Source organism: Dromiciops gliroides, chromosome 6, assembly GCF_019393635.1.
Source record: "Dromiciops gliroides isolate mDroGli1 chromosome 6, mDroGli1.pri, whole genome shotgun sequence".
Taxonomy (NCBI): domain Eukaryota; kingdom Metazoa; phylum Chordata; class Mammalia; order Microbiotheria; family Microbiotheriidae; genus Dromiciops; species Dromiciops gliroides.
In genome coordinates, this window is record NC_057866.1 from 222074249 (window position 1) to 222099994 (window position 25746).

Below are 25746 nucleotides of genomic sequence, written 5' to 3' on the forward strand. Positions count from 1 at the left end.
GTGTTTTTTTTGTTTTGTTTTTGTTTTTTTGTTTTTTTATTTGGTTTGTATGTCTGTTTTAAGGGGACACGGAAAATGGCTTCTGTAATTGGAAAATACAGACAAACCTATTTCCAGTTGTGAAAGCTGTTTGAGGCGTTGAGATCTGCACCAAATCTCAAAGCTTCAGAACTGGCTGGGTTCTCAAGCAGGAACACTGGATGCAGCAGCAATCAAATTAAGCTAGCAGGACTCATGGTCCCTAGGTTTCCTTCCCAGTGTTTCAGGCTTTAACAGGTATCAACAGGACTTAAATACAATTGATTTGTTTCAAAACATTTTGAAACCTTTCCCTCTCCCCCATTTTCATTCTTTTGCCACTTTTCAGCAGTTGCTATTCATTCTTTGGCACCTGGGGAAGATGCCACTTCATATAATAGCAGCTGAACAAATAAACAAAAGACAGGAAAAGTGCTGGTTTCAGTTCAAAATTGCTAAAATGAGCATGGCAGTAGTTAGTCTTGATCTTCCAATGTCTCTGTAAAGTAAGACTAAACAAGCTGCCGTAGTAATTCTAGGGCTCCAAGTTGCAATTTTGATTGGGGGTGGGGGTGTGAGGAGTGGTTTGAATCACACAGGATCAGATATTTGGAGATTCTAAGGAAGAGGTCCTTAACCTTTTTTTGTATATATATATATATATATTTTGGACCCTTTCTCAGAATGTCTTTAAATGCATAAAAGAAAACACACAAGTTACCCCCACACACACACATCCACTTTTTAAAATAATATTTACAGACCCCAGGTTAAGAACCCTCATCCTAAGGTAATGCAGTTTTGCACCTTGAAGGTCCAAGTCCAGTGATTCAGGATTACACCTAGAGTAGACTTTAACAACAATTTTGGATTTGTTCTTTTTTCACTAAATAGGTATGATTTAAATGCAAATACTTACCACCAGCAAGAACGTGACTTTCCTGTTAGGAGTCCAGCAACAATAGTGGTACCGATTCAACCCATTACAAAAATCATGAATCTTATTTCCATTTGAACCAAAAGTGATAAATGATTACTAGTCATTACAAGGTGTTCACACTAAGTTAATCATCAATGGGCTATTACCTTTGTTATGGGATGCCCAAAGAGGCCAATCTGCTTTCAAGCTGGCCAAATAAATACCAATTTCAGTTTCATTTCTGGAATCTCACTTAGAAGATTATAGGCTTTTTCATGACTGATATAAAGGTTCATTAAAAACTCTTACCCAAGGAACTGAGCACCAGAAGGTCCGACTTCAATCAGACGGCTGGCCAGGCCTTCTCCTTCCACCATTGGAGGCATGGTGGCCAGTCTATGGCGTTTGACTAGTCGGCAAGTGACTCGAGTTGGGGCAGTACATTTCCGGGGTGGAATAATAATCCTGAGCCCATTGTGTCTGCAGCCACGCATAGCACCACCTCGGGCATCCACCATAAAACTAACCAGGAAACTAAAAAATTGAAACAGATTAGATGTATTTGCAACATATGGGCTGTATGTTTAACCCTGCTATTTTAGTATTCTTCATAGACTTTATTTCTTCCAAATACCTTCCTTCCTAAATGTGAACAATAAAAAACAACTGCTGCTTCCCTTAGATACACAGCAGCAAATATTTGTTTTAATGAGTAATCCTATTTTTCACCAATGCCTGCGATCCTGGATGTTTTGTACCAACAAAAGGAATTATACTAATTTGTGTTGACAATGGTGACATCAGAATGTCAGCTGGGAATAAAAATGACTAATTTAAACGAGAAGGAAGTGGAAGCATGCATCAGTGTATTTTCATTCTGCTGGAAATGAATAGGTCTATCACCAATATCCCTGTCTCACAGCTTTATTTGACATCCTCAAATTTTATGAAGATTACTGATGATAAGTTTCCAAAATCAAGCAGAATGCAGAATTTTAAATGGACTCTATTAAATCAGTTCAAATCTAAATCTGCTCATTCTTTAAGTCAGAGTCATTGCCTTTACTCACATACCTTTCATAATCTGCTTCCCTGATGGACACACAATAAGGAAAATAAGGGCAAGATTGGGACAATTTCAATGTTAATTCCTTCTATTACATATTTTAGGCTAATTATTATATTCTTGAAGTAGAGATTCAAGAAAGTTGGGGCTCATTTAGATGTCAGTAAGGGTTTTCCCATAAAGTAGTTTAAGATAAGTGGCTTATCCCAGCTAATCATTGGCCAATATAAAAATACCCCCATTTTTTTTTTTGCCTTGCTATATTTCATGAAAACACCTGGAATGACAAGGACCCTGGTTGTCACTCATGAAAGAAGGATTTAGTTACTTTTATGAGGAAAACTCGGGGGGAATTGAAAGGGGAGAGATGCACTAGTCATTATTTTCAAGTAACCTACTTGGATATCACTTTATCAGCTCCTTATGCCACCCTTAGCTTTTATGTCTCTCCCATGTGTTTCACACATCAAGACCTCTTCTATTTGTTTAGTAATGGCACTTAAACAAGGGTCTTACATGTATACACACAGGTGAAGCAGACATGCCTTAAACAACCTGCCCTTTAAAAATACTTTCTGATTGCATCCTTAAGAGGTTTGAAAGAGAAAACCAGAATGCAGGTGGTAGGGATAATACAGCTCATCTAGTAGCATAATTATGGCAAGAATCGCAGCAGAATCATCACATCTAGATATATCCATGACAACACTTTAAACTGAAAGAAATGTGATAAACATAAATTATATGATACGAACACAATACATTTATGTTATCTTTCAGGACATACCAGAAAAGAAATGTTAGCATCCAGTTCATATCCAAACACACACACACAAAAACCCTCATTCCACATGCTGTTAAACAGAAATCCCATTGTTTACAAAATGGATGAGGAGGCACCGGGTGTCAATCTGAAGCACATCATGCATAATGAGACCCCATGGAGAAGTGCCGCAGTCCTTCCCACACATGCATCAGCCAGCCTACCACCTACCATTCATTCATTCATTCATTCCCAGCCCTCTAAATTTTTAGTGTGAGGTGTAAACTGGGGAGTACAATCAATAGTTCAGTCCTGAAGGGTTGATGTTTCTTTTCCTTATCAAAAAACAATAAGAAAATGTTGGCTGCTTTTCATGTCTTACTATTAGCCCCTAAGCACGAGCCTTACATTATTATTTTTCTATTTGAATTTTTAAAAGTCTTTATGACTCATAAGAATGAACAAAAATGATAAAGATTTTTAGCACGTGTCAAAAAGTTTCCATTTCCCCCCATCTCCGGCTGTGGTATTTGTGTGGAGATTTGAAACGAAATTAAAATCTGGAACATCCATGATAATAAATATTTATTAATGTTTCATCCAGTGCATTCTCCATGGCCTACTAATGCTGCTAACCTTTACATGATTGCCAATGCTTTGTCTCTGGTCTGTTGTGGGACTCACCAACTATTCCATTAGAGTTGCTCTTAATGTTAATTCCCATCATTTGTAATAACTGTTTCAGTGTACTTAAGAGCCTTATTCGGTATTGGTGCTTTTTTATTTGTGATCATAAGTTAACACATGACTTAAGTTGTACCATACCTAAGCAGAATGTATTGGATAGATTAATCCTCTCTTTTAAATTCTTTTGCCTTCTAACTGCTCCACATTTTTTCACTTTTTAAGGCCCCCATAAGGACATCAGCATTTCTAGAGCCCTCAACTTTCCAGACAAATGAGAAAATATTTAAATAAAATACAAATGTTTAAACAATCCTGTTCTCTTCAAGGTCACCTGTGACTTATAATTGTCAAATCCACTGGCCTTTTCTCAGTCCTCGTTCTACTTGGCATTCTGAGACACTGATAGTTGTCAACTCTCTCCTTCGGGCTAATCTGCTTACCCACCCCCACCATCTTCATAGTCTGTGTTTTCATGACCCTGCTTTCTCCTTACTATCTCTCTAGTTCTCTAACTCACCTTCCTTCGTGTCCCTCACTGGTTTGTCATCCTCTAAGTGTTGCTGTTCTCCAAAGCTCTGCCCTCCTTTACCCTCTCCTCTTCTGCATTGGCACTGTGTCTCCTGACATTCTTATCCATTTCCCTTGGCTTCATTCACCCCTTCTCAAATCTATAGCTCCAATCTTAGTATTTCATCTGAATACTAATTTCATGCTTCCTAATGCCTTCTGAATATCTCCACATGGGTGGGAGGAGGGAAGGGAATAAACTTTTATTAAGTCAGGCCCTATGCTAAGCTCTTGATAATATTATCTTATTTGATCCTCATAATAATACTGCAAGGTAGGTGCTGTTATGATTCCCTTTTTCTAGATGGGGAAACTGAGGTAAGCAGAGGTTAAATGACTTGGCCAAGATAATGCAGATACTAAGCGTCTAAGGCCAGATTTGAACTTGGGTCTTCCTGACTGACTCCAAGCCTAGCCATTTATCATCCACTGTGACTCACCTGCTGATGACTCAAATCCAAAAGTGCAAAACTGAACTCATCGTCATGCTCTCTAAACCTGCCTGTCCTCTCAATTTCCTTCCTTTTGTCCATAGAAGTACTATCTTCCCAGGCCTCAAGGTTCAAATCTCCTCAGTCAGCTCCTTGAAAATAGGAATCAAGTCATTCTTTGTGCTCATATCCTCAGAACCTTGCAAAAGCCATTTGCTTTTTGACTGATTGACTGGGTAATCTTTGTTTCTTTCCTTTTCATCACACTCTACATTCAGTCATCTGCTTTTAAGATTCTGTCATATCTGTCTTGAGCATTATCTTTCACATCTCATCCCCTCCCCTCTGCTCAAACCGGCACTCAGTTAAGGCCTGCAGGTCCTCTTGCTGGCCTCCTATAGCTTCTTTAATGATGTCTCTGCATCCTGCCCATCTCCTCTCTAACCCAACCTTCATACAACTACAAATACAATCCTCTTTCCCCCTTATGCCTCTGTATACTTATATTTGCCCTGTTCCATATCTGATAAGCATGCTCTCCACATCATTTCTGTTGTAATCCTCTTCCTTCAAGACTCAATTCAATAGCCACTTCCTCCTTGAAACCTTCCCTGATTCAAATGAAAGTAATTGCTCCCTCACTATATTTCCTTATATCACTTACTATGGATGTCTCTGTTCTTATCATACTCTCTGCTACATCAAACTCATTTGAGAATATTCTGATATTGTTGTTGTTGAGTTGTGTTAGTTGTGTCCAACTCTTCATGACCCCATTTTGAAGTTTTCTTGGTGAAGATACTAGGGTGATTTGCCATTTCCTTCTCCAGCTCATTTTACAAATGAGGAAACTGAAGCAAACAGAGTTAAGTGATTTGCTCAGGGTCACAGAGCTAATAAATGTCTGTGAACAGATTTGAACTCACAAAGATAAGTCTTCCTGATTCTGTGCCCAGTTCTCTATCCACTGTACCACTTAACTGCCTCTATATTCTGATTACCCTTATAAAATTTTAATCTCCTTTAGTATTTGGACTGGTCCGTTATTTTCTTTTAGCTTTGTAACATTCTTGTCTAAAAAAGCACCTTACACATAGTAGGCATTTAATATGTATTTTCTGCAACTGAATTGGGGGAGTTTATGGTCAAGTCTGTTGTAAAGGCTCTGTGCTTATATATGGAAAAAACAGGAGAGATTGTGAAGTAGAAAGGTAACTTATCCGTAGCAGTAGATCATTCTTTGGCTTCTACATAGATTTTGTCACAGACTTAGAGATGGTAAACCAGTTCAGAGAGTAGGGTGTCACTCAATAGGTTCTAAGACATAAAACAGAGTAGCAGCTGCCTCTGAAATGACCATTTCAGCTATAACGACAAGTGGGTTCTACAGGCCTTTCTTTCTCATGGAATTATGGAGCAAAATTCACTCAGTCCCTGCTGTTCTGTTAATATAGGATGTTAGTAGACAGAAATGAGGGAAATGAAGGGTTTAACTCTTAACTTTTCCATCAAGAATGATAAAAATGGATTAAAAATGACAAAGATCAGGAATAAATCTGCCCCAAAAAAGTGTCCTGAAGGTGGACGTAGGACAATAATTAATTATATAGTTTAGAGTCAAGGTGCTTTTTTTTGAAAATCAAGAAAAGGCCAAAGATAGATGAGCAAAAGGACTTCTGGCTAGCACAGGTGTGCTGTTACAAAAGGACGATCTCAATGTGTTCTAAGACAGAGCCTTCCTGATGCCAGGCCCAACACTCTTTTCACTTCATCACCTAGCTGCCCAGGAAATGATAATGCATTGAAATTCAAAACATAAAAACCAGAAGATAAAGAGTATGGGTCAGAAAAAGGAGATAACAAAATATCCTACAAAGCCTAATGTATAAATCAAAGAAAAAGAGATGTGCTAACAAGAACCTGGATTTAGGTTCTACCTCTGATAGTTATTACCTGTGTGACCTTTGGCAAGTCATTTAACCTTACTGGGTCTCTCTTTCCTCATCTGTAAAACGAAGGGGTTGGATCAAAAGAGTTCTCTCCCAGTTCTAAATTTGTGGTCTTAGGATCCTAAGAAGAGACTAATGTTATAAGAAGCAGCTAGGTGGCGCAGTGGATAGAGCACCAGCCCTGGAGTCAGGAGGACCTGAGTTCAAATCCAGCCTCAGCCACTTAATACTAGCTGTGTGACTCTGGGCAAGTCACTTAACCTCAAATGCCTCACAAAAAAACAAACAAAAAACCAAAAAGAAAAGAGACTAAGGTTATAGCTGAATTTAAATAAGAAACTAAAGAGGAAGAAAACCAGTATCATGAGGGAAAGAGGAAATTCAGTAGGAAGAAGTACAATTTTACAAAGCTAATTGAAGTCTGAAGGGGGGAAAAGGCAATAGGAAGGAATGCCAATCTATAGATTGGAAAGAAATTTTTGAAAACTGAGAAATTATGAATACTAGAAGTGAATCGGGTTCTAAATGATAACAGAAATATCAATTAACTGAACTGTTTATATAGATGAATATATACAAATATCACATATATGAATTTCATATATAGTGTAAAGCATTTATTCAAAAGTAGAATGAGACAGGAGTAGCTATTAAGAGATACTAGAGAAAGTATTTATATCTAGTTGATGATTCAGGAAGCTTGTTAAAAGTAAAGAAATGCATTGATCAGATAATACGACAATTTAAAGACAGACTTTAAAATGATATTTTAGCTTTTTAATTGAAAAAAGAAGAGGGGAAAAACTAAGTGCCCCAACACAGAGAAGCAGTACAATCAGTCAAAGAAAAGTTTAGAATGAGCAAAATAAAACCATACAAAGCAATGAACAAATGGCACAGGAACAAATCTCTCATAATGTCAAAGGAAAAGGAAAGGTCTTAAAGAATGTGAATTCTTTGGGAAATATGTATTGGGCAGCTAGATGGTTCAGTAGGTAGAGTGCTGGCCCTGGAGTCAGAAAGACTCATCATCTCAAGTTCAAATCTGGCCTTAGACACTTACTAGCTGTGTGACCCTGGGCAAGTCATTTAACCCTGTTTGCTTCAGTAGTGAGGCAAAATACTTTCATCAGGTTGTTTCATGATCCACAAAAGTCAAGGATATCAAAGTAAATCTGATTGTTGAGATACAGTAAAAAGCCACTTCTCTGCTGGTCCTCCAGATTCCATAAAGGGGTAAACTGATGAAAATATTTATCAAAATTAATAATAAAGTTAACAGTGTAATGTTGGACAATCACTGAATCACTTTGAGCATCAGCAAGTAGGTTGTACTGGGTCAATTCTGAGGCCCCTTCCAGTTTTGCATCTGTGAGTCTATGATTCTTACGTTCAAGTCTGTTCTTTGACACTTCCTGGCTGTGTAATCCTGGGGCAAATCATTCTGTCTGCCTCAGTTTCCTCAACTTTAAAAAGGGAATAACAACAGGACTTCTCTCAAAGGTTTGTTGTGAGGCTTAATTGAGATATTTGTCAAGTGCTTAGCACTGTTCCATGCACATGGTAGCAGTTTTATAAATGCTTATTCCCTCCCCACCCCTTTCCTTTATGTTTGTGTTGCAAAGTGATTAGGAAGGAGACCCATAAATGAAGATTTGGAGGGACATTCTGAAGTTTGATTGAGAAGTAATGGTGTACATGTCATGTAGACTTAGATATGGACGTGTATATGTGTGGAGAGGGGTACGGGTGAGTTAATGTGGGTAGGTATGAATACAATACACATATGTATGTTCACACATATTTAACTTGAACAAACATAAACATTATTCAAAATATTCAAGTATCACATATTTATTTCAGTTAACTAGCTCTTTCCATAACATATTGAAATAACATTGGAGCATCATCCTAATATTAATTAGGCCAACAAAACTTTTAAATTATAAATGATTGGTGAAAAGCATATTATTCTCCATCTGAGATGCACTGGAGGAATATTTAACAGAGTCAATGGACCATGATTAATGCCAGAAACACACACAGTTATAGATATATGTATACACATATATGTATATACACATATAAATTTTATTTATAATTTTTGTTGTGTCATCATTAAATTTTTCAACTGAGATGCTCTGCAGAAAACTGTAAATGCCTGGCATAGTACTTGGCACATAGTAAGTACTTAATAGATGTTTGTCAGTTGATTAAACATATTAAGCTACATAGCTCATAAAGTGGACTGTACAGACAAAAATATAACATAAAATTAGCTTCAATTTTAATACGACTTACGTTCCAATTGAAATTCAGCAATCGTGCAAAATACAAACTCGTACTGGATTTTTCATAAATTGTGACATATTGCAAGTTATCACAATTTGAGAAAAAAAATGCAAAAGCACATAGTGTCATTAAGCAGACCACTTGCCTACAAGTAGATTCCATTGAGCTAAACAGGGTTACATGCTTCAGTTAATGCAGCAGGAAATAAGGAGTCCAGTCTTCAGAATGCTACATCCACCCCGAAAAAAATCTGCTAGTTTTTAAGTCTAGGTACTTTTAATTCATTCAAGACCAGGGTTGGGGGTGGGGTTGGACAGGGTGGGCAGGAAAAGGGATTAAGACATTCCAAGTTAGTGACTGAGTAAAAGAGGAGGTAAAAGGAAGAGGTAAAAGGGGGAAAAATCATCAGGTTGCTTCAGTGATCCACAAATGTACAATAGAAAATATTGGGGTAAATCTGATTCCTAAGATACTGAAAGGGGGAAAAAAACCTTCTCTTCCTGCTTCAAAGGTTCCTCCAGATTCCATGAGTTGAGGGATTAATAAAAATAAGGCACAAGAAACAATGTAATCAAAATCCATTCATCATCAGGTTTTTAGTGAGGGTCATTTTAATTTCATTGTTGCTTGAAAAAACCTGGGGTAGTAGAAAAAAAGGATTGTTCTTATAATCAGAAGACCTGAATTCAGGGTAAGTCCCTAAATCTCAAAGACACTATTGGATGACCTCGGAGCAAGTCACTTCATCTCTTAGAGCTTCAGTTTCTCATCTGTAAGAGAGTGATATTACTTTCACTGCCAACCTCACAGGATTATCATGAGGAAAAAGCTTTGCACACCTACAGTGCTATAGATATAACAACAAAAGGTTGTTCTAGAGATAAATATAATCCATTATGGTATTTGAAATTAGAATATTTAGGTTATCTTTTATTCATGTAGACTGAAAATCTCTTATGTACCAAAGTAAATAAGTGAAAAAACAATTATTTATATAATTGAGGAATAATACCAATTTGACCTTTTTTTTCTTTTGTATTCCTAGTGCTTAGCACAGTGCCTGACACATAGTAAGGACTTAATAAATGCTTGTTGATCAACTTAAAAACAAACAACTCCAATTAACATGGAATAATTTGTCATTTTTATTAGAACACTAACTGAAAAGTTACTAGGTGATATAATTTTTTTAATGGCCCAAGGATATTTATTTAAATGTGTAAAACTAAGAACATCTCTGTCTTGTTTTCACCAGAACATGATGAAATATTCTGGGATCAGCTTAGTGCGGCCTAAAATCATAACCTTTTAAAAAAGGCAAACATAACTGAACCAATTTGCATACTTTCTTTTTTTTATTATTTTTTTCAATTTGCATACTTTCTATAGAAACTCTGTGTTCAACCATAGAGCTCCTTCTCATGAGAGGAAACTAGGAAGTATTGGTAAATGGTTTATACTATCTAAAGCACCCTGCTACCTAATTACTAAGGACATACCTACAGAAAAAAAATAGCCACCCTTCCTTCTAAAATATATGAGAAGAATGATGGCTAATGGCCCTCTCTTTGGTCTCTGTTAACATGGTAGCCCCACACTAAAGCATCCTGAGTAAGGTGAAGATAGAAGGAAATGATCCAAGAGGGAGGAAGAAAATGGGCAACATATTATGAAAGGAAATTATGCACAAGTTCACCTGCCGTTGTCACGATCAAGACATGGAGATGAGTGGCTGCAACAGAATAGATACTTTAGCACAGAGAAGGAATGGATAAAGTGAAATATAAAGAAAGAAATCAGAAGAGAATGCAACTAAAATATATTGTATACTTGTGCACACACCATATATATGTACATATACATATATACACACATGCAAATATATAGATATAGATATAGAAAAGACAGAAACAATGGCTGAGTCTTATGAAAATATTAAGGCCCCATGTAAATGTTGATGAAGTAGAAGAAAAACCTCATGGTGGCTACCAATTTAAAATTTTAAATCCATTTATAAATCTATATCATATAAACCAAGTAAAGATTGTTTCTGTTAAAGTATTTTTAAAGAATATTTTTACACATCCTAAATATATACACTCCCTACTGAAATTACCATAGCCACTAAAACTGACAAAATAATTTGGCAGAAATGTTCTCTAGAATTTTTCTTTAGCAATGTTCAGAATTTGTATTTTACATGTGAGCCCCATGTTGGCACAGACTGGCAAGCCAGGAACCTTGAAGAATTTAGTGACTCATTCATATTCATCAGTTAGGACAAGTCAGAGGCAGGTCTGGAACCTAGGTTTTCCCAGTGCCAAAGACTTGCCCCCTATCTACTACACCATGTTACCTTTCTCTACAAGGACAGGTAAAAAACAGTTATGTTATTCTTTGTACCCCTTATAAATATGTATGTATAAAATTAATGACATTTCCATAAAACATTCAGCAATTATGACCTCCCGCATCACATTTGAGAGTCATTCATGTTACGATGTGTATATTTGTGCAAGCCTTGTTAGGGTAGAAAATGTACTTCTCTAAAGGGTAAAGATGGTTTGTGTCCTTGAAGACATTAATAAATGCAAAAACTAGGCAGGGAATCTGGAATGACATAAAATATTGTCATGCTATTAATATTATTTATCTATACAGTGATATCAAGCCAATCTTTTAAATACTAGGGACCTCAGCATCAGTGAGATTTCTAAAATTTCTCAGCACTTTACTGGATTCAGCTGATAATATGAGATCATCAGAAGAAAGTAGGCTGAAAGATACTATGGTTATTAGGAATTCCTGGCATGGAAGTTTTATCTACTAACTCAAATCAGAAACTATTCTTTAATTTATAGTCAGAGAGTTTTGCAGGGATACTGAGACGTTAAGTGACAAAGCTGATAGGTGTCAGAGATAAATTTTGAACTTGATTACAAGACCTATTTTCTATCCACTATCAATATCAGAATAGACCAATAATAGCAAAGATTGTCATTGTCCATTACATCTCATATGATATTACGTCTCATTTGATCTTTAAGTAGATATAGAATACACTATTTAGCACATTTTTGACTTTTTTTAATGGGAAAAAGTAAGTAAATGCCTGATCACTATACACATAAATTTAAGACAATACCAAAAACCCAAAAGTTTCCATTAGTTCAATTTAGATGAAGGAATTCGAGAACTCACAAATCCTCAAAAACATTTGGAACATTGGTTCCCTGAATGTTTTATCTGGTTAAAATAATTTAGAGTTGTTCCTCATATGATAGGTCTTTTTCCACAGACTATGCAAAAGCTCTTCCTAAGAAAATTGGTGAAAACTCCCAGGATAAAACCATTCTTTTAGGTATCAGAGTCTAGAAAATCCTTGATAATCCAAAAATATTAACTTTCAAACATTTAAATCTTGATGAATATAAATACACCTTATACTCAAACAATAGGTGCAATTTAGCTTTACAAAGTTTTAAAAAGCTGTTTATAAATTAATGAGATTAAACAGAATAATTATAATCAATTATGGTTTTTTAAAGTAATGTCTGATTCTCCATGACCCCATTTGGGTTTTTCTTGGCAAAGATACTGGAGTGGTTTGTGATTTCCTTCTCCAGCTTATTTTGTAGATGAGGACAATGAGGTAAACAGGGTTTTAAATGACTTTCCCAGGGTCACACAGGCACTAAATGTCTGAGGCCAGATTTAATCTAACAAAGATGAGTCTTCCAGACTCCAAGCCCAGCACTCTATGCACTGTATCACCTAGCTGGCCCTTTTAATTGACGGACTACCACTAATTTAAGAAAAGTTTTCCCAATTCCTTTTCTCAAATGAAGAATTATTTTGTATAGCAGGGAATCATGGCCAGTTTCTGTTTTTCATATGAAATATCAAATAGAGGATTTTCTTAAATCAAACCACTGGAATTCACTGCCTAAAATGAAATCAATGTATATTGTGCATGATCAGCAACAGGCAAAGCAGTGGAATTAAGTCGCATTTTCTGAATTTAACTCCTAACTCTGCCACTAACTATGTAACCCTGGAGTATAACACAATAATAATATTCATAGTAGTGGTAGAATAATAATAACTAGCATTTATATAGTGCTTTAAGGTTTACAAAGCACTTTACCAGCATTATCTCATTTTATTCTCAACAACCAGCTGCTTTATTATCCTGATATTACAGATGAAGAAATTGAGGGAGACAGCAAGTAGTTAACTTGGGCACCTTTCTAGTAAGGGTACGGGAATGGATCTTAACTCAGGCCTTCCTTTCTTCAGGTCAAGTGTCTCTATCCTCTGTATCACCTACTTGCTTCAAACTTTACCCTTCTGGGTCTGCAAAATGAGGACAAGAAAACCTTCCCTACCCATGTGAGCATCAAATTAGGTTTTACACAAAGTACTTTTTAATAATAAAATTGTATAGAAACATGAGCTATTATTAATACTACCCAAATATTTTCATTTCTAGGACTCCCAATGTATTTTGGTTTTTTGCAGAGATGTGAAAGATTTTAGATTGAAAGATAAATCCAGTTGGGTTGTCGAAAAGGGGGATTAAACTTAATATTCAAAGCTAAATTTTTCACAAGGAAACCAGGAATTTTAGGAGCAGAATATAAAGGACTTTTTCTTGAATACATTAAGGAGGACACTTTGAATTATGTACTTATCTATTTAATATTATTGTTCAAAGTTATCACCTACAAAACTTTGAAGGAAAACCTACTAGAGAAGTGGTTTAAGCCAGATTCCATTGACCCGTACCCTGTATTCCAATTTTGTTTCTTAATAACCTGAAGTTAAAGTATCTTTTAATTAGGGTCTTAACTTCAATTTCCCATCTTTGAACACATTAATGTCAGTCTCATTTCCTTGTTTATTCAGATGAACATTCAATACAAATTAATTAATTGATCAACAAGCATTTATTATGCACCCACTCTATGCTAGGCACTGTGCATGGTTCTGGGAATAAAAGAATGAAACAATCCTTATTAACAAGAAACTTAGATTCCAATGGATGATATTCAATTTCGAATCTCCATTTGGAAATTAGTTGGTTAAATGAAAATAAATAGCTGAAGATAGACTTCACCTTATATAATTGATCTGTTCTTTCAAAGCCTATGTATTTTTATTTTTTTGTAAATCAAATAATAGTTCAAAAACACTTAAGTAACTGGTGATCTCTTCAAGGAATTCCCTTTTAAAGGAATTCTTAAAAACAAAGGTCAACTCAACTTTAAGCTTAGATATTAGCTAAAGCCACTTGGAACTGCAGTTATTTTCACTCTCATCTTTTCTACCCCTTGGTTTAGATAGGCAATACTGATTTACTTACCCAGAATGAATTGGACTGGAAGAAAGAGCCACATTATCTAAGTGGTCAGCACCCCAGCTGAGACGATAGGAAGTCCTTTCTGCCTCCTTGGCCAGAGTTGATACCTACATAAAAAAAACCCAACAGATTTAATAAAAATCCATACTTTCAGTTAAAAATAAATTATGATGCATACAATTCTAATAAGACTATATATATATATACATACACACACACACACACACACACACACACACAGAGAAATATCCAGTGATAATTAGCTAGAACATTCTTTCAGATTGGTGATCCAATAAACAAACCAGGATGCGGATAGAGATATCATGTTCAATTCAACAAGTATTTGTTAAATGCTTAATATGAATAAGATTCTGTTCCAGGCACCAAGGATTCATCTTTGACAAATGATATAGCCCCTGTCCTACTAGAATTTATATCTAAGTATTGGGCCATAAGAAATGGCAAGAGGAATGGTTTTGGAGAAACCTGGGAAGACTTGTATGAACTGATGCAGAGTAAAGTGAGAAGAATAAGGAGAACAATTAATGTAATAACTGGAGCATAGAGAAAAAATTATTTTGAAAAACTTAAGAACTCTGATCAATTCAATTACCAATTATAACTCTAGAGTTTCAATGATAAATCATGCTACCCAGAACCTTACAGATAGATGATAGGCTCAATATGGAAAATGACACATACATTTTTGGACAAGCCCAATGTAGGAATTTGTTTTACTTGACTATAAGGCTTACTTGTTACACTGATTTTCTTTCTCTTCCCCATTTGCTAGATTAGGTTGGGAAGGCAGAGGAGAAAGGGTTAGGGTCCAAACAATTCCCTTTAAGGGAAGAGAACTGAAAGGAGGCCAGAAGGAATCCTAGACAAGCAGGATACCTTTGAAAGCTAAATGTTGAATTTATTACTTAAAATGAAAAACAAGTTCTATGTAATATAGATTTGCAGTTTTGTGTACGATACTATCCTGTTACATAATGTATATGGAAGTGGACATTTTATTTGGTGTTTGTTAAATTCAGAATAAAAGAAAGTAGAATTTACATTCTCCTGGGGATAAAGTGTCGTACCAGATAACTATAATGTAAGATTAAAGTGTGATGGGAGCAAAGGAGAGAGATGATATGTGTTCTAGGAAAACTTGAGGAGGGAAGAAAACACTTTTAACTGGGTAGAGCAGAGAAAGTTCCAAGGATGAAACAGATCACAAGACAAGGCTGCAAAGATAGGCTGGAATCAGCATGGGCAGGGTCTTGAATGTCAAGACACGAAAATGTCAGTGTTTTATTTGGGAAGGAATGGGGAGTTCTTAAAATTTCTGAACATAGAAGTGACATGACATGATCATATTTGTATGCTAAAAGTTTATCTTGGTGTGAAGGATGAGTTGGATAGGTAGAGAACACAGACTAGGAAGAGTCCTTGGGAGACCACCATAACAGTTCATGTTAAAAGTTATAAGGACCATTTTATAGGTGATGGAAGGGATGTGATAGATATTACAGAATTATATCTTTAATTATATTTCTCCATTTCATAGAATCATGATAAAACTGTAAGGACAAATTTATCTTTGGGGAGGGGTTATGAAAATAAGACTAGCTCTGTTCTTGGAATTCCAGAGTCAATCACACCTAACCCAATTAAAATGACATCTTTTTCTGGCAGCTTTCCCTACCCCTCTTAATTGTAATGACTTCCCTATGCTAATCATTACCTATTTATCCTGTATATAATGTGCTTCATATATACATGTTTATTTTTATGCTGTCTTGCCCATTAGATTGTAAGTTCCTCAATGGCAGGAACTGTCTTGTGACTGTTTTTCTATCCCCCAGGGCTTAGCACAGTACTTGGCATATTGTAAGCACTTAATAAATGTTTATTGATTAATTGATCATAGAAGTGTCCAAATTAATCTACAATCTCTTTTGGCACCCCATTTCCAGTATCTAAAAGTATAGATTTATGGAGACTTACCCTAATCTAAATTAACCATTCATCATCTTCATCAGACCACAAGATGAAGAAGTGAGGATTGTCTTTTATTACACAAAGCAACTGCTGGTTCTCCATATATTTTATAATAATGCATTGTAATTGAGCATAGTTAAGAATTATTTTAGTAGTCTAACTTAATCAAAACTCCGTGCTCGGTTGAAAAAATACATGAAAATACACATTTTTCATAGATCCATGTATTTTTAAAATCAGAAAGGACCTTTGCAATCATCTATTCCATTTGGGGATGTTTCAGAATCAGTTCAAACCAGCTTGAGATACTGACTGTTTAATTTTCAGTGAATTTTCATTTATTTTGATTTCATTTCAGTAAATTTTCATTTATACTTTGAAAATCAGCAAATGCTACAAATCAAGACTTGGTTTATTATTTTGCTAATTGTTTCAATGTGAGAAAGTGATGGAGAAAATATTAATCATGTAGATCAAACTCATCATGTATACATTTTCCAATTGTTTTACTAATGAGGAAACTGAGGCCTGGAGAGATCAAATGATTTGTCCAAGGTCAGACAGTTAGTGGCAGAGCTAGGACATGAATCCATTTCCCGATTAATCTCTGTTCAAAATTCACAAATATTTGCTTGTCACGTTGCCAAATCAATTTCAGTTAATCTATTATTTATAAAATAATTTAAAAGTCTTCTTCAGCACATTTCTGTTAATAAACAGTATACAAACACAGAGATTTACCACTGAAAAAATGAAATAAAAGTAAAAAAGAAACCACATACCTGGTGGCTGGGGATCACAACTGTCTCATCAATCATGGCGCTATCCCTCAAGTAGGAGGCATGGCTCAGGGTGTGAGACCTGTCTGAACTGAAGGATCGAAGGCTGGTAGGTTGGCAGGCAGCCATTGCCATAAGTCAGCAGCAGTAGCAATTTTGTAAGGATGAGATGGTGGGCAGAGCAGGGAAAGTGAAAAAAGCATGCTATTAGCTGACTATGCAACTTCCAGGAGGGGCATAAAAAGTGACCATGTAAGAAAAACACCTTACAATTGTCACACTAACTTTTTTTTTCTTTTGAGAGAGAGAACTGCAATAAAACATCTCTTAGCTACTTGCTGTTGTTCAATGGAAAAAGTAGGAGAGAATCCAAGTTAAATCTTGGTCCTCAATCAGATTTGTTTTCTACCTAGAACTACTTTAAGCCAGCCACTTGGCTCCATTTACCACCCATACGAGGAACATACACACTCGGAAAAAAAAATGGAATTGTTCCTCTATGGACTCCTGAAAGAAGTAGATGATGATAATATCATTGCAATTTAGTGAGGGAAAAAATATTAGACTCAAAGTAGTCATTTTTCTGGAGAAAAGGCCAAAGTGAAAGTAAAGTTTCTAAACACGTTTCATTTTCACTCATTCTGTCACTCTTTCTGAAGCTCTGAATGGCTTGAAGTTGGTGCTCTCCCCTGGAAGGTACACTCTGGTGAATTCTGGCCAGCTGCATGCTTCCTGCGGAAATGGAGTTTTTCTTGTGGGTTTCCAGCCATTTAAAATGAAAGCCCTGTTCTTTTTGTATGCACCGTTTGTGTTGACCCTAATAAAGCCAGAGGCTGAAGCAATCAGAGACAAAAGAACACACGAAGCTACTTCTGAGCTTGGGATCAATCACAGACGAGACATCTGCCAGCTCACACTGAAAACAATCAAACACCTTTGGATATCAAGCAAGAATGGGGCTTGACTGCAGAATGGACTTTCGAGATTTGAGTAATCGATGTTTTCCAATTTTAATAAGCCTTGGATTATTTATTGTATGGATGTGGGAAGCAAAGTTCTAACTCATCTGTTCTCCACCATCATATGTGATCTAATACATTTTAGCTATAAGTGAAAGGAGAATCACATTCTATCAATTTAATACCAGATAGCCCTAAAACCTCAGTTTAAAGATTAGGGGGAAAGGGCATGGATTCACAATATTTACACATCCCTCTGGTGATGATGGAGGGTAGGGAGGGAAAGGAACTGCACTTTCACTGGTACAGGGAATTCTCAAGGAGACAATTCCCTCTATCAATGAAGATCAAGAACTGTTTTGTAACTTATAGTCTAAAAGTGTTCTCTGGGGGCAATGAAGTGACTTCCCTATGCTTACTCAGCCAGTATGTATCAGAGGAAGGAAGTGAAAAAGGATTTGACCTCAGCTCTTCCTGACCCTGAAGCCACTAGTCCTATTGCCTCTCAGCTCTTTTAACACTGAGACTCAATTTACTTTGAACGAGTGGACATTATTTCATTAGTAGCCATGTTTAGAATTAAGGGACACGTGCTCAATAGCATGCTTCTTAGAAAGTACGGAATTTCCCAATGAGAATACTACATCCAAATATCTGTGCCACCTATATATTTGCACCTTTTTTTTTTTGAGGATTCTAACAAACATGGAGTCAACTCACAATGAACAATATTGTTTATACCTTAGCAAGAACCAATGGTGATCTAAAACCTCCCTCAATATTTCCCAGTTAGGCTCTCGGCCAAACAATGAGCTTGACCTTAAAGTTAGTTGGAGCTTAAGAGTATCTGATCTGATGGGTCTATAAGGATCTCATGCTAAATCTAAACATAAATAGATCAGGAATTGTCTACTGTTTTATATTATCCTTCATTTTTGTTGTTGTTCAGTCATTTCGGTCATGACTCTTTGTGACCCCATTTGGGGTTTTCTTGGCAGAGATACTAGAATGGTTTGCCATTTCCTTCTCTAGTTCATTTTACAGTTGAAGAAACTGAGGCAAAGTAAGGTTAGTAACTATCTGAGGTCAAATTTGAACCCAGATATGCCTTACTCTAGGCCCAGCATTCTATATCTAGCTGCCATTCCTTTATTAGCATAGATAATTAATATTTGACTTTGTGTTTCAAAAAAGATGAACAATCATTCAGATTATATATGGTTAAGTGTGGATAGCAAAATATATTTTTTGTGCATCTAACTGTTAACATTTAGCAGCAGATAATCAAGTTAAAGCACATAAATGTTATCCATTCCTGTCCTTAAAATTAAGGAGCAGTTAAAGACCCCATTCTTCATGACTAGTTTTGCTTTTCCTTAATATTTTAAACCAGGGGTGGGGAACCATTTTTTTCTTAAGTAGTATTGACCCATAGTAAAAATAAAATGTAATTGAAAGGCACAAAGAACATTTCATTTTAATTGTGTGCCTTTTTTCCTTGAGAAATAGCTCAAAGTCAAACATTTAATTTAAAAATTAAAAGCAGAGCATAAAGCTTATTTTCATTAATACAAATAGCATTCAAAATATATTTTGTGTCACATAATATAACTATAATAATAATATTTTAAAGCATATTTTAAAATATATCTTGTCAATGTCATTTCTAGGTTAGGGATAGAGAGAGGTGGGAAGAAAGGAGAAAGGGGAAGAAGTGGGAGGAAAGGATACATAAATAGAAAGCAAGGGAGAAATAAAGACTACCATAGAAAGGGTGTAGGAGGAGAAGACTGAGACAGAAGATAAAAACAAAAGAGGAAATGAAAGAAGAGGAAGTCTCATAGCTAGAGAGAACTACTCAGGAGAGAAAGAAAGGAAGAGAGGCTAAGGAAATTTCTGAAACAACTGGTCTCGAGTCTCCAGTCACCAGAGTTTCTGCTGTGAATAGGTTTCTGGAGGGTAGCCACAGAGACTGAATGTCCCAAGTCCCTGGGCCAGAGGTTCCCAACTCCAGTTTTAAATATTGAGTCAGTTTACAGAGCCATGCAATGTTTTACAACACTTTGCAAGAGGTGACCACTTTCTATGCAAGTCACAGTTCCTGATTTTCAGCTAACAGCCTGATGAAAATAACAAAAACATGTGAAATACTTAAGGGTCATCGGTCTTCTGGATCGCACATGTCTGTCTAGGTTTTTGAGAGCCCTATCTGTCAACACAATGCCTAGTATTGACAGTAATGGCTAGAAAATACATCCCCAATGATTTAACAATCATTTAGGTCATTCAGGAATTAAGCATTTTTCAAAGAACCTTCTATGTTTTAGAACTACACCAAATTTTTTTTAGAGAAAAGTTTTTTAGAGAAAAGTTTTCTCATTTTGCACCCGAATTTACATTTGTAACAAACTTACATTTGTCAATGGAAATCAATGTTGTGTTTGGGGTTTTTTTTTTCTCCTCATGTACTGTTTAAATTGAGATCATGGTAGAAACGAATTCCCAGTAAGTCTACCGATAGGAGTGGAAACTTCAATACTGTTAAACTATGTTCTTTATTGATATGCCTAATCTTTTTCTTCTCTATATCTCTGCATTGACAGAAGTTTGTTACTTTCTCTTAGATAGCAAGCTAGTTTAATTTCAGCCACAAGGTGGTGCTATAAGAGGGCCTCCCGAAGGCTGATAGACTTCTGACTCTGGGATCTTATTACATTCAGGCTTCTAAAATACATCTTTCCTCGATTTTTAATGTTGCTTGTATCAGCTGAATGCTTACTTCTGAATCCATTAAAAATTCTAATCATTAAGACAAATCAACAGTTCCAGGGCAGAAGCCGCATCATTTGATCAGCAGGTTCACAGAGCAAATGAGCAATGGAGGGGGTAGCATGATAGCATCTGGGAATATAATGTTTTCATGCCATGTAATACCTACCTGGGTATGGTGCTATGGAAAGCATACCCCACCCAGAAAAAAGACAAATAAAAGGGTAAAAAGGAATGGAAGGGGGAGGGAAATAATGAAAAAGAAAAATGGTTACCTTGCTCAAACACAGTGAAAGAAAAACCAAAACCAAAAACATGATAATGAGACTATTCCTTTAATTCCCTCTCTGGAGCCCCTGATACTAATACTAATGCTAATGCATTCTAGAAATTATAGCGTGGGTTTGGAAAGAGGCTCTTGTTTTTTTGTTGTTGTTGTTGTTGGGTTTTTTTGTTTGTTTGTTTTGTTTTGTTTTTTTCTCTTCCTTTCCTTGATCTTATGTGCTGTCTGACAGGTGTTCCATTTAAACAGACACATCAAACCATTCATTCCCATTTTGCAAATGGTTTCTAAATCCATTAGTTTAAATCCATTCTCACCTAAGTACTTTGAAAGGAAAAAAGCAACAGATCAATCATTCATTCTTGCAAAGAACCCAAGGTGCTTCAGCTGTTGGAAGTGTAACTGTCTACAAGGACAGCAGAATCATACCACCAACATCTGCTTGGCAGTGGATTTTAAAATCTTATATTTTTTTAAAGGAAAAGGATCCATCAAAGGTGTTAAAGTAAAAACTGGGTTAATACCCAATGGTATAACCCAAACTCTGCAAACACCCAGTCATTCAGAACTGGATTCTGTTACATACTATACATAAAGTTCTTGACTAAATACGTTGAACATATGCAGAAACATGGAACAACTTCTAAAAGACCTTGCTCTAACGTCTTTAAATTTGAGACTAACATTAGAACTAAGCTATATTCGCTGCTTTGTTCTGCACAAAAGTAGATTTGTTCTGATACATTTTTTGGCGGGGGGAGCAATGAAGGTTAAGTGACTTGCCCAGGGTCACACAGCTAGTAAGTGTCAAGTGTCTGAGGCCAGATTCAAACTTAGCCCTGAATGCAGGGCTTGTGCTTTATCCACTGCACCGCCTAGCTGTCCTGTTCTGATACATTTTTGATCAGTTATGAAGATGATGTTGTTACTTGATTTGTCTCAAATCATAATAAACTCTGATTATTTCAGATGGTATACCAAGAGTTATCATTTACATATGTTTGTGTGTATCTATATCTATATAATAATATAAAGATCTTTATTCTTTTCTCCCTCTCTTTTAATACACATACCATTGGCATATAAAATCTAAGGGGGCCCGAGTTTTACCTGGTTCGTGCATAAAGGTTAAGTTCTTCTGAAATTGATGTTCTGGTTTCCCAACTGGGGAAAGCTACTTCCAATCACTAAATTGCCTTCTAGAATTTATTTATTCCTCATCTTTTCCCTTCAGAATATAGTTATCATTAAAGAAATCATGAAACCCATAAAAATCCATGGAAATTAAAGCTAACAAATGCCAATATGTAATAATGGCCAACGGCCCTTCAAAACCCACTTCATTTTGCTAAGGGAAAGAGTAACAGAAACTGAGGAAAAATTTCTGGGCAGCAGATTAATTGACAACCTGGGTTATCAGTTAGCATATGAACACTAGCTTTAGGCACTGTAAATAGATGTTTTAGGGAAATACCTGTCCGATCGTCCTCCCTCTAAGCTGTATCTGAGGTAACTCATACCATCAAGGAACTGGCTGCTGGGCAGAGAGTCATCACCTAGTTCTTTCAGGTCTTCAGGTCTCAAGTATTCCCCACCATCTCCTGTCATGGTATCCTCACCTTGAAACAATTAAACAAAACAAAACCCAAAAAAGAGGATTCGTTTATCGTTTAATGACTAGTCAATAGAACAAATGATGATATGCCAACTGAATTGAGAGTGTAAGAGTGTAAGGCCATTTCTACCAATACAACACTGCACACCAGAAAGGAGAAAACCACACATACACAATACACACACACACACACACACACACACTGATTTTAAAATTTCTACATAGACCTCTTCCTCTTATTCTATTTCTGTTGATGGTACCACCATTAATCCCATCTACCATTGTTGAAAACCCAGAGGTCATCTTCAACTCTTTCCTCTTCCTCACTTCTCATATCCAGCAGGTCACCACTTCCTGTCAATTTCCCCTTTACACTATTTCTTGTATCTGCAAGGCAGGTGACATTATGTCCATTTTACAGTTGAAGAAACTGAGAAACACAGAGGTTAAATGACTTTCCCAGGGTCACAGAGCTATTAAGTGTATGAGTTCATATTGGAAGTTAGAACTTCCTGACTTCAGGCCCAGCATTCTATCCACTACTACCAAGTGTTTCTATTCATTCAAGAGTGACAAAGTAGGTGCAGGATTATTTTTCCAGAGTATGGAGAGCAAATTCTTAAGGGAGAATGGAAGTGGCTAAAGAGACCAAACCATCAAAACGCAAAGGAATTGAAAGGCAACCTACCAGCATTTGTCTGTATCAACATTTGTAATGATTATGGATGAAGATCACAGAATGTTTGATGGGGCTACAGTGTCTATAATCACTTAGTCATGCTACTACTGTGTGGACCATCGGTAAATTGCAGACAGCCACAGCCTCCTGTACTAGCAACACAAGGGACATGAGCCTAATGACTTTAATTCAGAATCTATTTTAGGAATAATAGTTCTCCTCTAATTGGATAAAACCACTGTTCTGTTTCTTTTCTCTTTTGGGAATGGATGGGATTAGGAGGTTAGCCAAACTGAGTGGGGGTGGTAATGGTGGTAGTAGTATTTCCTAATGTTAAAAAACTTAGTATTAAAAATCACCTCCAAAATTAAATCACCCTAAAAAACCAAAACATTTTTTCTATTTCCTAAAAAGAAATTCAGATGTGAATTTCTATCACGGTGATGATAAAAGAGTGAAATTGATTTCTTGTGCACTCTATTGAAATATGTTTCTCATTATGATTTCTTATCTTCTGTTTCTGTCTCTCTGTTGCTTTCTCTTTTAAATATCTAAGGGCTCCTTTAAAATGAGATTCTTTTAAAAAGCACCTTTTTCTACTTTTGGCATTTTACACCATCAGACTATTTTCCCACGGGTTAGCCACAACTTGGTTTTCTAGCCACATCTCCCATCACTCCCTAATCATTCATATACTCACTACATTTTAGCCAAACTAGCCTACTCACCATTCAGGAAATGTGATCCAATTGGTGCTTCTTCCTCTCTCTCTCCTCATCAGTTCTTCATGTTCTGTTCTTATCTACCCTTTAAAACCCAATTCAAATGCTACCTTCTCAATGAAACTGTCTTGTCTCTCCAGTCAGAAGCACATCTTTTCTCTGAAATTTTTATTTTTCCCGTTGAACTTTCACATTATACATTTTATAATGGTTATTTGTATCCCTATCTTAACCACCATAGTATTTTATTCTTCCATGTATACCCTCTCAAAATCTATAACAACAATATATGGTTACATTGTGATTTATGTTTTCCAACTGCTTTATATCTAATTCAATCCCTATGATGTCCCAGTGAGGCAAGATTAGCCCCCATTTGACAGATGAAGAAACTGAGGCTCAGATAGGCTAAGGGTCTTGCCAGTGATCTCACAGTGAATAGGCACATAAGGTGGGTTTTAAACCAAGGTTTAAAACTGAAATCAAATACTGACTGAAATCAAGTACTTTTTCAGCAGTCTTTCTATTATGTTTCATTGGAGATTGCTACTTCAATACTTGGATAGATCTGTAATTGCCTTCAAATGATGCAGATAACAACTCTACTACCCCCTCTCGTCTTACAGAACCCTTGTTTAGAGCTTCCCATAAATCTTCAACAAGGGATCCACCCAATATGCTGGGCAGCTTTCTCCAGATCTCCTCACTTGGTGCCGGTTCTGATGAGAGCATGCAGAAATTCCCCTTCACTTTTAATGATGACTCATTCATCTCCTCTACCAATTGTACCAATTCTCCATGACATCTTTCACTCTGTGGTGCACTTTGGGCCATATGCAGGGGCCTATTTATCTTTCCACTGCCCTTTGGGTGACCCACAATTCTTAACTCTCATGATATTGTTTTATTTTATGATTGAACATCAAAGGAGAAAAATGATTAAATCTCAGCCCTTTCAACAACTGTCCCTTTGATTGTTAGCAACTCAAAGGACTTTTTAAAAATCACTAAGGGTCTCATGCTAGTCAAACTAATTATTTACATTTGTAGTGACACATGTTGAGTCTGCTTTGCCACTCTGTCACCTGTCTGATAAGTTATAGATAATTCTAAGAGACTAAGGAGTGAGCACCTGTACCTCATTCCATGTTCTTCTTTTAAGAGAATGAAATACCAGACATCAAGGAAAGGATTATTCAATTATCAAATGATAAAGACAAACAATCATTCACATTTCTGCTACTACAGTTCCCTTGATAAACTTCTCATTCACAAACTCTTCATCTTGTGGGCAGAGAAGTTTGTTAGGCATCAAATGAAAAGGGGAAACAAGGATAATATATTCCCTGCCTCCTTCAATAGCTGTAAAAGTCAAGTGGGAAAGGAAACAGATACAAAAAAAATCACAGAGAATTGAGTATCAAGTTAAGGGAGAGAGAGTGAGCGTGAGCGAGCGAGCAAGAGAGAGAGAGAATATGTATGTATACAAACACAAAAGTATGAACAGAGAGGCATGTCCTGCATGGGATCCATATCAGGCACTCATAATTTGTGGCTTTTTGAGAAAGTCATTCATGAAAGCTATCAATTGAGACTTTATGACTTCATCCTCTAATTGGATTTAGAGGTATAGGAAAAAACTATCAAATGTTTTTCAAATGAAACATTTGGACTTTTAGGATCCAATTAAAGTCCCTTCACTCAACTTTTTGCTGCTGTTGTTGAGTCTTTTTCTGGTCCTGTCCAACTCTTTATGACACTGGAATGGTTTGCCATTTCCTTTTCCAGCTCATTTTATAGATGAGAAAACTGAGGCAAACAGGGTAAAGTGACTTGCCCACAGTCATACAGCTAGTTAGTGTCTGAGGCCAGATTTGAACTCACAAAGATGAGT

The 25746-nt window shown here is 36.3% G+C and overlaps 1 protein-coding gene across 1 annotated transcript in view; it reads right to left on the reverse strand.

Moving 5' to 3' along the window:
• ANK2 (ankyrin 2) overlaps positions 1 to 25746 on the reverse strand; it is a 340193-nt gene that overhangs the window by 61341 nt on the left and 253106 nt on the right. Inside the window, 5 exon segments of the mRNA XM_043969828.1 lie at positions 1247 to 1471; positions 10389 to 10424; positions 14058 to 14161; positions 16829 to 16931; positions 22311 to 22455. Of these exon segments, the coding sequence (XP_043825763.1) occupies positions 1247 to 1471; positions 10389 to 10424; positions 14058 to 14161; positions 16829 to 16931; positions 22311 to 22455 (613 nt within the window).